The sequence below is a fragment of the Paroedura picta genome, chromosome 5, assembly GCF_049243985.1.
Source record: "Paroedura picta isolate Pp20150507F chromosome 5, Ppicta_v3.0, whole genome shotgun sequence".
Taxonomy (NCBI): Eukaryota; Metazoa; Chordata; class Lepidosauria; order Squamata; family Gekkonidae; genus Paroedura; species Paroedura picta.
Genome location: NC_135373.1, coordinates 114652629 through 114666420, shown reverse-complemented (window position 1 = coordinate 114666420; position 13792 = coordinate 114652629). Strand labels below are relative to the sequence as shown.

At 43.9% G+C, this 13792-nt stretch overlaps 1 protein-coding gene across 33 annotated transcripts in view; it reads right to left on the bottom strand.

The window, feature by feature from the left end:
* The window catches only part of CACNA1C (calcium voltage-gated channel subunit alpha1 C), a 611497-nt gene that overhangs the window by 139099 nt on the left and 458606 nt on the right, over positions 1-13792 (bottom strand). For 17 of the 33 annotated variants that reach the window (XM_077340079.1, XM_077340052.1, XM_077340055.1 and 14 more), the window contains exons 10-11: positions 12716-12790; positions 7004-7094 (exon numbers count right to left, since the gene is read on the bottom strand). In XM_077340079.1, coding sequence (XP_077196194.1) covers positions 7004-7094; positions 12716-12790 — 166 coding nt within the window. The remainder of the gene's footprint in view (positions 1-7003; positions 7095-12715; positions 12791-13792) is intronic. The other 16 variants (XM_077340062.1, XM_077340073.1, XM_077340060.1 and 13 more) reach the window with 1 other exon arrangement.

Sequence of the window (13792 nt, the reverse complement as noted above, 5' to 3'; positions counted from 1 at the left end):
TGAAGTACTCTAACTGTGAAAATCTTTTTCTAGCCTACATCGTTGTAGTTTAAACTCATTACTGCGTGCCCTTTCCTCTGCAGCCAACGGAAACAGCATCCTGCCCTCCTCCAAGTGACAACCTTTCAAATATTTAAAGAGGGCTATCATGTCCCCTCTCAACCTCCTTTTCTCCAGGCTGAGCATTCCCAAGTCCCTCAACCTATCTTCATAGGGCATGGTCCCTATGAAGATAGGTTGAGGGACCTGGGAATGTCTGAGTTTCTGAGTGTCAGTCCGGGGCCAAGTGGCCAATCCGCCAGGAGCCCCACAAGGTCGCCGGGGCCACCAGGGCCCACGCTAGCACCCATTGTATTTCTATATACAATGGGCTTCACATCTAGTTTTACATAAAACAGGACACAATCTAGTCAACGTGCTTAAGGCAGATTTCAATGAAGAAGTTGTAAGCCTCTTTAGTGAAAAATAAGCCTTAAAAGTACTTAATATTTTTCGTAGATTGTTTGTTACTTAAATTACTTTAAGTTAGAACAGACCATTCTCTAGCAAGAGGGAATGGGAAAAAAAAACATTTTAAAGCGCTGTTTAATATGATTTGATCATTTTATTTAAACAGAAGAAGTTTAAGAAAAATTAATGTTTGAAAACAGATGATGCATGGAGAGCTATAATGGAATGTGAAGCTTGGAATCTGAAGCTTGACAATTTGATATGTCTTTATACAAAAGAACATAATTATTTCAGGATGATTAAAACATTTTTTTTTATTCAATAATGTTTTTTTACTGACAAAATTACATTCAGAAGTGTCCAACTTAACATTGCCAGTATCTTTCCTCATTTCCCAATACACACATTTTCTCATAGCGCCTCTTATCTAAACCCAATAAAACTGTCAACAGATCCTTCACAATGGAAATGCTTTGGGAGGCAGGAATGTAGTGGGAATCTGTGCAAATGGACATAAACGAGGTTTTATTGTTTTGAGTTCCCCCTCTGGAAATCAAGCAGATTGTCCTCTCTACAAGTGGAAATTCTGGAAGAGTTGGTTCTTATAAGCCGCTTTTCTCTACCCGAAACAGTCCCAAAGCAACTTACATTCACTTTCCCTTCCTCTCCCCACAACAGACCCCCTGTGAGGGAGGGGAGGCTGAGAGAGCGCTGATATTACTGAAGAAGAAGAAGAGTTGGTTCTTATATGCCGCTTTTCTCTGCCTGAAGGAGTCTCAAAGCAGCTTCCAATCACCTTCCCTTTCCACTCCCCACAACAGACACCCTGTGAGGGAGGTGAGGCTGAGGGAGCCCTGATATTACTGAAGAAGAAGAAGAGTTGGTTCTTATATGCCACTTTTCTCTACCCAAAGGAGTCTCAAAGCGGCTTACGTCTGCCTTCCAAAGATCTGAGAAGAAGAGATAAGGAATCCTGCAGTCCTCCCAACATGGCTGGTTTAATAAATGGCACTAATATGAACCTTTTTGGATTGTTTGTAGTCAGCTAGTGGTACTGCAGAGTCACTATAACAAGGCAGTGAACAGGGCAGTGAGATGGGAGATCCCTGGTTCATATCCTGCTCCTGTCATACTTTCATAGAATCACAGAGTGGGAAGGGACCTCCTGGGTCATCGAGTCCAACCCCCTGCACTGTGCAGGACACTCACAACCCTCTCGCTCATCCACTGTAACCTGTCCCCCCCTTGAACCTCCACAGAATCAGCCTCTCTGTCAGATGGCTCTCCAGCCTCTGTTTAAAGATTTCCAAAGATGGAGCACCCACCACTTCCAGAGGAAGCCTGTTCCACTGAGGAACCACTCTGTCAGGAACTTCTTCCGGATGTTTAGGCGGAATTTCTTTTGCATTAATTGCATCCCATTAGTTCTGGTCCGTCCCTCCAGGGCAAGATAGAACTGGCTGATCACTGTGTGAAATGCGATGCTGAACTAGTTGGACCACTAGCCTGATCCAGTACGGCTCTTCTTTGTGTTTGATATCCTATTTCATTCGCTATCCTTCCCTCCGATGCAAGAAACTGATGTTTTTCACATAGCTTGTCAGCAAAGACGCCAAGTTTCTAGCATGGAGCTCTTGTTTGTCAGATCCCTGGTGCATCCCTCTTGCTAATTTACACCCGGGACAGAAGTGTATCAGCCTTTTGTTTTTAAAAATGGGATTAAAGTCATGCCAGGCAAATCAACATGACTCATGCCGAATTTATTTTCCAAAATTCTTTATGGCCTCCTAAATGCTGGTAAGTACCTAAGGGTAGCATCTTCCCCAACCCCTTCAGATATAGAAATACTAGAAAAATAAATATTCAATTGTATGTTTTCAACAGTGGTCAGACTTCCAAAGATTTCCTACTTTCCCAGAGAGCTACTTTCATAAATATTTTGGAAAAATATATCTGTTGTTAGCAAGGCAGTCTTTCCTTTCATTTCCAAAGCACTTCATGCAAGAACGAAAAAGAACAGACAGTAATTCTGAACTGCGGCTCAGAAAATTATTCTCCCTGCTTTAGAAAGCTAATGGGCCATTATCATGGGAACCCAATGAAACAGCAAGAGGAAGCAGCGGAAGCAGCTGTGGGTATGAAAAAGCCCCAGGACAGAAAATAGTATCTTTAAAGAGGTGCTGGAAACCTGATTGCCATTGCTTTTGTTTGGCAGAAAATGTGTTTTTGGGACAGGATGCCTGAGTAAACATATGACTACCTTTGCCCGTACCTTGGCTCTGCCGTATGTGAGAGAGTGCTTAAGGCTAGAATAGGATCTCAGAGACCCAGCATCAAAACCCTATTCTGGCATGAGATCTTGATGGGTGGCCATGGATCTCTCCGGTAATGACTGGGGAAACCACCCCGTATTGAGTCTGCCATGAAAATGCTAGAGGGCATCACCCCAAGGGTCAGACATGACCCGGTGCCTGCACGGGGGATACCTTTACCTTTACCTATGGATCTCTCACATGCTCTCCTTCTACCTCAAGGGAGGAGTACAATATAAGCCACACCGGGTCCCTAACTGGGGAGAAAAGCAGAGTATAAAATGAAGAAAATAAACGGGAAATGCAGCAGAGAGCATAACCAGGGATGAATCTGCACAGAGCTTTTTTTTCCTGCTTTCGATTCTGCTGAATTCAGAGTCTTTGTGTTCCCCCCTCACTTGAAACAGAAACCCATCTGCATAAGGCTGTAAGCGGGCAGGCAGACAGGCGAGTGAGCGCGGTGGGGGGAGAGACGAGACGAGTGGAGATGAGACAGCAGCAGCCTCTCCCAGAGTGAGGCAAATCTCTGCTGCAAGAAGTGTGGATTCTGGAGCATGGTCACCTTAAACCTTTAAAAAAATAAATCTTGCAACCAGGAACTAGGAATTCTTTGAACGGGCACCCAGCCAATCAGGGACAGACTGTCTTGTTATGGCTATGGAGCCACGAGGCAGCAACAAGTTATTTCAGGGAAAGCAGAGAGCTGCATGCTTACTCATGCCGATTTTTCAAATATTGAGGGTTATATCCACTCCAGGATATTGCGAGGGGAAGGTAGGGTCACTCCAGATCAATCATGCTTGTTGCTGATGAAAAATTTAAATCGCCCAAAATCAAAATGGAAATTGCATTCAGTGTAGATGGCAGGGATTGAATCGACATGGGATTGAAATAAAATCTCCCTGTAGATTCAGCCCTGGCCCATCAAGCCTAGGACATTAGAAGGAATTGACTCTTCCGTGACGTAAGCTGCTGAACCAACAGGTACTTCGGCCAAATTTTGGAGAAAAGTCATCTCTAGTCAGACCGAAGCTACTTTCCTAAGCATCCTTACTAACAATTTGCTGCTGCCTTCCCCGATTCAGTATACTGATACATTTACTAGGGAGTAAGCACCATTGGGGGTTGGGCCCAATGGGATTAACTTCTGAGCATCCAGGTTTAGGACTGTGCTATAAAGCTAGCATTCTGACAAGGAAGAGGAAGATCGCTCTAATCCTATGCATCAAACCCTCTGTTAATCGTGCAGAGGATTGTTTGTGCCGTGGGCTTTCTCAGTTCTTGAACAGTCAAATGTTAATGTGACAAATGAACACCTCCAGATCCTGCCTACTGCTAAGAGCCAGACCAGATGCAAAATAGAGTACCATTTTCTCTCTTCCCTAACCTTTTTTTTAAAAATGAGGATGCAATTAGTAGGAGAGAAGAGACTCAACTCTTAAGTTAAAACTTCCTTCCTGCTAAAAATCGACGCCACTCCCTCCGGCTATTCTTCTTCCCTGTGGAACTCAGATCTATGGTCATGGATGGGAGAGCAGTTTGTGTGGGAAGTAAATTTTAGCAGACTAATGGCAATAGAGGCATTTTCTGCTAACTGCATCATTCTTGTCCCCCCCCCTTCCCCCAAATCATAACAGCAAACAGGCCCAGAACTCCTTGAGGCACATTATCCTAACTAGACTAGAAGTAGGAGATCCAAGACTGGGATCTTTCATATTAAAACAAACTCTTCAGAACAGGTCTTGGGGACCTCTGAATCGGGTCAGGAAAACAGCATAGATGAGTGGCCTTTTCTGTGTCATTTTCCCACTCCCAATCATTGCTCATTCTTTGGAGAATATACACAGAACCACAGAATCATAGAGTTGGAAGGGGCCATGCAGGCCATTTAGTCCAACCTGCTGCTCAGTGCAAGCATTCAGGTTCTACAGAGGTCGATTTGGTTAAGGAAATGTACACTGGAGGAGTCAACACACTACTTATATCTTGACCCCATTTGTCTGCTCTGCACGTTGAAAAGAAATATGTCTAATCATGAATCTTTCCCATCATGCCTTTGTTGAATTTCCTTTAACATGGGTAGCTTCAGGAAGAACTGCATGTATTTCCATGGATCTTTCAAGAATATTGTAAAAATCCTTAACACTATTTCGCTCCCTTATTGGGAAACAGCCTCCTGGGAGGAGACTGTCCGGGGCCCTGTCCATCCAGGCCCACCCTGATTGGCCCTCCCCCCTCCAGCTCCCTCCCTCCCTCCCTCCTTGCCTGCTAGAAGCCTGGTGGCTGCAGCCTTCATTGTCACCCACAAGGAGAGAGGCAGCAACAGGGCTTTGCGGCCCGCAGGTACACTCCTGCTGGGAGGGAGCCTATTTTTAAAATGGGCTGTGATACTAGTTATTTTATAAAATGCAGTGCTGGGGTTTTTATTTGACAGGGAATACAGGACCTGCCCTCCACCCGCAGGGGCAGGCACCAAAGGTAACAGCCCTCAGCCAACAACACACCAGTGTTGAGGAGCACTGCACCCTGCCAGAGGGCTGTGGTATCTGAATGGGGCCAGCACACTGCTGTCCTTCACCTGCAGGGGTGGGCATTGGGTTTCGGGTGCCCGGGGCTGGCGCTGGTCCTCCCGCATATGGCAGGCCCCTACCGGGGGCAGGCAGGGTATGGGTCACTCCCTTCTATGCCCTCACTTGTGGTACCTAGGGCATGGGCTCTGGATGCCATCCCCTAGATGCACCTTTGCAATCTGGTTCTGGTGCTATAGGCCCCACAAATCCTTAATACTATGTAGTTAATACTAATTCTTTGTTTTCTTGATTTTTTATTCCTGCTTCTTTTCACTCTGTTACCTTACTTCTTTTTGGTTGTTCTCTCTCATGACTGATTCCTTGAATGGTTTCCTATGAGTCAATGTATATTTATGAGACATGTCTGTATTGCTCTGCTTAGGGCCAATCATATTGCTCCGTTTAGGGGCCAATTGGATTGCTCCGCTAGGGCCAATCGGATTGCTCTGCTTAAGGGCCAATAAGATTGCTCAGATTGCTCCACTAGGGCCAATCGGATTGCTCTTCTTAGAGCCAATCAGAGGCAGCAGATGGCTGTCTGAAAGGTATAAAAATGCATGTTTGCCTGTTTTTCTCTGTTTAGTAGTTGTAGTCTGTTGCGGGAGTTGCTAAATAAAAAGAGCTGTTCTGAAGAATTGGAGTCTGTGACTACTGAACCCGCAGACTTTATAAGAAGTATTTATGTTTCACTACATGAAGCTCTTATCTGGAACAAAGGAACACCTTATTCCAAATGTCTGCTCATTCGGAAAAAGGTCTCTCTGGCAAAGCTGTCTGTGAAGCAAATCCTTCAAGTTTATTCCTTGATATTTGACAAAACAACACGAAAAAACAGGCGCTTCTAAATAAATATCCTAACAGAAAAAGAGAGAACCTGTCCCAAGCTATCAAAATCAATTAACAATATATTGTTAATATATACTAGAGCAATATCTGGACAAAGCTCTCCCATACCTGCGATCTGAAGGTATTATATGCATAGAATTTTGCATAGAAGGTATTATATGCATAGAATTTTTATTACAACTTGGAGTTGGTTGGACATATTGAAAACTTCTATGATAAGTTTCAGAATCACAGGAGGAAGCAACCACCGATGAAAGGTCTACTTTGAAACCGGAACGAAATCTAGAGTCCGTTCTTGTTGTTTCATTTATCATTAAAATAGAGATTATATAAATACTAGTAGCTTAAGCCCGTTGTAGGCAGAAATACAACGGGCGCTAGAACTCCCGTCCCCCCCCCACCCATCCACCCACCCGAGGCTCTCTGGAGCCTTCTGCCGCCGGGCGGAGCGGCCGAGAGAAGGCTTCCCGGCCCAGCCCCCAGCCGAGGCTCTCACCAGCCGCCCCGCCATTTTCCGAGCGAGTGAAGCAGGCAATGGGGAGCCGCATTGTCTGCTTGGGGCGGGATTGACACTCGGAGGGGCCAATCAGGAGCTGCTTCGCGGCTCCTGATTGGCCCCCCCGAGTTTTTATCCCGGACCGGTCCCGCCCTAACTCCTCCCCACTACCCCTTACTCTTTTATTCAGTCCGTGGCGCCCGTGGCGCCACGGGCTGTGTACAGATATTGTCAACTGATTTTGATAGCCTGGGACAGGTCCTCTCTTTTTCTGTTAGGATTTGACAAAACGCGAGCAGAGACACACACACAGATATGGATACACTCACGCCAGCCGTGCTCCGCAGTTTTCCCCCTCGATATCACCTCCTGCCACGTTATCGGTGTTCACGGACTCTGTTTCGCTGGTGGGCATACTCACTGCAAGAGTCAGAGGGAAGAAAAGAGCGGAATGTTGGTAATTAGTCGGCAGCACATTAGCCGTTACCGGCAGTAGCGTAGCAAAAAGGCATAGGTTAATAGCAAAGAAGGACTCGCACAAATTCAGATCAAATTCTCAGGGGAGCTTTTGGGTAAGCATTTACCTTCAATGTCAGTTCCACAGCTTAGAGGGAGCGGCACAGCTCCATTTCATGAAATTATGTGGAAAAGGAATTACTGGGTTTTTTAAAAAGTCTCTGTGCAATCTATTTCCATATTCCAACTCTTACTTGAGGGTATGAATCCCCATGACTGTTGCATTATATGTATCTGATAAGTATGGAACAATCAGCTGGGTTTGGCTTCATTTCATCCTATGCCCCCATAGTACTTTTGAGGGGTTTTATTTTAGCAATACAGTTGTTGCCTCATTAAACAGATAGTAACTCTCACATAATGAGTTCTAAAATTTTAAGACAGCCAATACATCTATTCCATGATTGTCAGAGTATAAAGCAGTATTGAATAGATGCGTTCCATGAGCTGTTTCCCCCAAATTATACATACCAAGATTTCCTTGCTTTTTTTTTTTTGACATTACTTCCTACTGCCCCTCAAGTCCTTTTTCAATTCAGCTAACTTATTGGTGATTTTTTTTTGTATGTCTGCCTCTGTGAATATTCAGAGGTTGCAGAAAAATTCCTGATGCAAGGAACAGCTCACAGTCCAGATACAAAGAACCATGCATGCCAAATACAATGCAAAGAGCCAAAGGGGGACGTGGAAGGGTAACCAGAAACAACCCCCAACAAAAGTGATTGTGAAGAACTGCAACACTTTGGCAACCTTGACCCTATGTTCTGGCATGTAAAAAGTCAGAGAAAAACAGAATGCCACACTGGCAAGCTGAGCATGTCAATTAAGTGTATCCTTGAGATGTTTTGGGGGTGTATGATAAAACAAGTTGGGTGACTAATTCACATGGTCCCCAGCAATTCAGCCTATATCTACCGTACCATTAACCTGCTCACTTGGCAGCTTTGTATTAGTAGGGTGAATAAAGACTGACTTCCATGCTGGACACTTGGTGGAACAGTCATGTAGGTTGAAGGACCAAATTCACACATCAACAATTATGGGAAGAAGGTAAACAAGGAAAGGAAGTTCTGCTTTTGTTAATGTTCCAGACCTCTTGATTTAAGCACAGCAGGCAATGTCTGCATGCATTCTTGATCACAGTTAGGGCACAGAGAACAAGAACTGAAAAGGGGGTATGGGCCAGGTTCATATATTACTATTAAGAAGCTAGGATTTAGAAACATGTGACAGTGGACTGGGTGCAACAAGAAGCAATCCTCGAACTAGTCTACCATCTGGTCAGCCATCAGCTAACCAATGACGAGCCATGTATTTTTCCAGCACTGAGCTTATCTAAATGTGAACTGCAAATATTTAAATCCACACATTAGGGCCAGACCAATGTTAAAGAGATTTTTCTGGAAACTTGGAGGACTCCCTAAGTTTGCAGAAAAATCTGAAAATTTAACAAAAATAGAGTATGTGTGTACGTGTGTGTGTGTGTGTGTGTGTGTGTGGATTAAATTGGAACTGAAATTAAAAAAAATGATTGTCTGAGTATATGCAGACAATGTCCTTACTGTGCTGTATCCAGCACAAGGAGTCACCCCAGACCTGGCTGTAGCAGTGGAGAACCTCTGAAATACTATGGCAGAGAATAAGCCATAGGCCTGGGCCTCTGCAGTGGAGGATGCTGTGAGCTGCTCCAGTCCCAGCAGCCATAGCAGAGGATATTTGGAGCTGCTTTGGGCCTTAATACCTTGGCAGAGGACGCCAGAAAAGCTCCACTAAGCTATAAAGGTAAAGGTATCCCCTGTGCAAGCACCGAGTCATGTCTGACCCTTGGGGTGACGCCCTCCAGCGTTTTCATGGCAGACTCAATACGGGGTGGTTTGCCAGTGCCTTCCCCAGTCATTACCGTTTACCCCCCAGCAAGCTGGGTACTCATTTTACCGACCTCGGAAGGATGGAAGGCTGAGTCAACCTTGAGCCGGCTGCTGGGATTGAACTCCCAGCCTCATGGGCAAAGCTTTCAGACGGCTGCCTTACCACTCTGCGCCACAAGAGGCTCCTTTCCACTAAGCTATAGTGTGTGCCATACTCTGTATTAGCTGCATGGGAGAGTACCAAAGGAAATTCCCTCATGTGGACAGAGTTCTGTTTACAGAATCCTCAAGAAAGAGAAGCAAATCCTACAGCCAAGTGAATTATTACAGGACACTTTCCCATACTTTGAAATTTAAAAGTTGTTGTAAAAGACTGCACGGGAAGAAAATAATGCTACCCCAGCAGATTACGTTCCTGCACTATTATTCCTTAGAATTTCTCTTCCTGAATCGAAGACCAATGGCAATTTCCATTAAGTTGTTCTATTAAGTAGCCCGAAAGCCTCAAACTTTTAATTCTCCTGTTCCATAAGGATAGGGAATGGATAGTAAGCCAAGAGGTATAGCTTGCCCCCAAACTATCCCCAAGCATAGCACGTCCTGACCCCAAAACATCTTCATTCCATTTAATATCTGTGCCAAGAGACACTGGAATGAGGCTCTTTAAGTCATGCCTGGAAGAAGATGGATAAAGAATTCTTTCCAATTTTTTGGTTTGTATTAAAGCAGGCCAGTGGATAGAAACAACACAGCTAGTCCTTTAACTGTAGCTCAATTCAAAATATGGCTGCTGTTAAAAGTAGGTGCTAACCAGGGTCCTGTAAAGACCTCAGCCTTTTCACTGTAAAGACCGCACATTTATTTACAGTCTGCTACCTAAAAGCTCCAGGCTAATTCAAAGTCCTATTGTGGCAGGTGCTTTCAGTTATTTATGTTGGTGATGGGGTAAGTTCACCTGAGCGAAGTGAAAGCAAAATGATGTATTGTGCTTCAGCTAGTTCAGAATTTCACCCATCATCTCATTCGGCAAAAGACTGCAAGGTTATTTTAAAAAATGCTAGACAAAAATGGTGGGGAAGCAAATATACATGACACACAGACATTTTGCTCCTATTCTGGGGGTATAACTGAGATGCTGGATTACAGAATGAGGTAGAAAGGTTGGTAATAATATGTCATGGGAAGTCACTGTTATTCTATATGCTTACATCTCTCGATAGATAGATAGATAGATAGATAGATAGATAGATAGATAGATAGATAGATAGATAGATAGATAGATAGATAGATAGATAGATAGATAGATGATAGAAGAAGAAGAAGAGCTGGTTGTTATATGCCGCTTTTCCCTACCCGAAGGAGGCTCAAAGTAGCTTACAGTCGCCTTCCCATTCCTCTCCCCACAACAGACACCTTGTGGGGTGGGTGAGGCTGAGAGAGCCCTGATATCACTGCCCGGTCAGAACAGTTTTATCAGTGCCGTGGCGAGCCCAAGGTCACCCAGCTGGTTGCATGTGGGGGAGTGCAGAATCGAACCTGGCATGCCAGATTAGAAGTCTGCACTCCTAACCACTACACCAAACTGGCTCTAGATAGATAGATAGATATATAGATAGATAGATAGATAGATTAGACAGATAGATAAGACAGACAGACAGACAGACAGATCTAAGCAAATAGAATAACAGGTATTTATAATTACAGAAGGATCGACTTTATTTGAGTCTTTACTGTCATAAAGTCCAACTTGCTGTATGGCAGGGGTGTCAAACTGTGGCTCTCCAGATGTCCATGGACAACAATTCCAATGGCTCATGGGAATTTAAGTCCATAGACATATTGAAAGCCAGACTGGCCATCCCTGCTGTATGGTAAGATGCTTATCAAGTTAAACCATTCCCAAGAAGTGTTCATTCCACTTCAGCTTAATTGCTGGCATACAGTGACGTCACTACAGGCTGTAGGTTCAACATTTATGTGTCCTCATGCTAGATAGGGAGCTGTCAATCCATTCAGCAGTGAACAGCTCCCAGTTCATTGAGTTGGCAACATCATGGGTGGCTAGTCTTACTCCTATCACTTCCTTGAACTGCACTGGTGATCTCCGCTCAAGTAAATTGAGACTGAATCTTGAGTGTTCCTAGCTAAACTAACCCCTTCCCACTCTTGTGATCTCCGAGAACAGGACACACAATGTCTTCACGCACAAAGGAATGACTGCTCCAGGGTAACACAATGAGGCTGGACGGATGATCTGGCAGATCCTCAAACTACACGTTTTATAAGCCACCCAGCGGACACAAGATTTCACAGCATGGCGTATATTAAGAGCTGAAAAGGTATGTGTCACCAATTCCAAATTATTTCACTAGGCAACTATGTACAATCGTCTTATTGCACAGCAGGTGTTCAGAGCAGGGCTGCCACCTCTTCTTTTTTGCTTTAAGTTTTAGAAAGACTAACTCATTTTACTTGATAGATTCAAATGGGTAGCCGTGTTGGTCTGAAGTAGCACAATAAAATCAGAGAAGCACCTTTAAGACCAACAAAGATATATTCAGGGCGTGAGCTTTCGAGTGGAAGCACTCTTCATCAGACTAGTCAGAAGAGTGCTTGCACTCAAAAGCTCACGCCCTGAATTAATCTTTGTTGGTCTTAAAGGTGCTACTGGACTCTGATTTTATCATTTTACTTGAAAAACGCTCTCATGAAACAAAACATAACTGAGCAAAAACAACCCAAAACAAAGTATACTGAATTTCTTTTGGGCCCATCCTGATGATCAGATCCCGTCTGTCTTCATTCTGTGAAAGTCAACAAATGATGATATAAAATAATTTTTATTACCTTGACTAGCAGAATCAAATCACCTTTGCCTTGGGCTAATATGGCAGATAAGGCTTCCCTGATACTAATGTTTTTTACAAGATGTCAGGTGCTTAGAAGCCTGGCAGAGGCCCTTGCGTTAGGGGGAAGTAGAAGGGATACATGTAGAAGGGAAACATGGGATGCAATTTGCCAATTTACTCATGGGATGCAATTTACCAAGTGCAATTGTTCCACAAACACCATTGATTTCCCTGGGAGCTGTCTGGGACAAGAAGATGGCACATGCAAACATCATCCAACTGAAAGCATAATGCGTAGCAGAAAGGCCTGATGGATAACATCAATGGATGGAATTCTCTCTCCAAAACGTGTGGTGACAATACTGCTAAATTCATTCATTCGTTTCTTTCCCACCCGTATCTCTTTCCTGCTAGCCTGTGTGATCTCTTGTTGTGGAACAGCTAAACATCCGGAAACATCTGGCAATTATACACCCAGTTTTGAAAATATTACACACCGGCTCATGAAAGACACCCAAGGGATAATGAAATAGTACAGATAAAATCAAGTGGTCCTATGGTCAGCATTTTAGCATATGGCTGTTCAAAGGACATAGAATTATTAAGGAAAACAATCCTCAGATTTTTGAGAGAGCATTTTAGAGACCTACTGGAGCATGGCAACCCGGGACACCTTAAACACAAGTGCATAATGCTGCAGAAGCAAGAGAAAGAGACATATACATGCACCGACGTACTGTACAGGTACCACACAGAAACACACATGTACACATAAAAGGATGGGCACAAGAATACGTTGGAACATTACCATGAGGTTCTGAGGAGTGACTAAACCAAGCAAACTTTCCTTTCTTCTTATCAGGCAAGCCAGCTGGAGCGTTTCCTTTCACAGACAAGATGGTCAAGAACCAGGAACAAGACATCAACAGAGAACATGCATCCAGGGACAGTCAAAAGAAAAAGAAACAAGGAACTCAGCTTACATGTAGGACAGCCACCTCATATCTGTCATCATGGGGATTAAGAATGCAAGGTGAAAACAAAGGCACATGGAAGAATGGAACATTACAACAAGTGAGGCTGTCACAACAGCAGATGATCTGTCCTCCACTGTTCCACTGGTCCTTGTACTTGGACCCACAAACTTCCAGGAACGTCACACCATTGGGCTGAAACCACAGATGCATCCTGTGAACCAATTCCCAACTCTGTAGTAACCATCCATAGTTCTAAAACTAGAATTGCTTGCACAGTTACCCTCCTGAAGGCATATCTACATTTTCAACCATGTTGGTTTTACACCAGTTGCCATCATGACCCCGCCCCAGAATCCTGTGCTTGCAAGGGCTTATTCCAATACTGCTTTCCTTAATATGCCCTATGCTTGAAGAATAACCCCACCTAGCTGATCCCTAATGGGGGAAATTGGAAAAACAGCACAGAAGCAAAACAGAGAAACATGACATAATTGTTTAGGGGTAAAATGAATTATGCTGGTGTGATTCTTGTTATTGTTTGGCCCCCAGAGCATATGAAGCTTCCATATCACAAGTCAAAATAACTGGTCCATCTAACTCTCTATTCTGACCAGCAATGGCTCTCCTTCAGTTGTTTTATGCAGATCTTGGATTTTTGATTGTTTTTTTAATGTTCCAGATGTTTAATAGTGCTCTGCTTTTACGTTATGAGATTTATTTATTTATATTTTGATTTATATACCGCCGTTCCCCGGATAGGCTCATGGTGGTTGTACATTATGCATATACATTATGCATGTTTGAAGTGGGGATTTAATTTATAAACTGGTGTTCTTTGATAGGTGTGTTTCAATAACCAAGCCACAGTTGATGGTGGGGGGGGGATCAAATATTGCTCAACTTCTAGC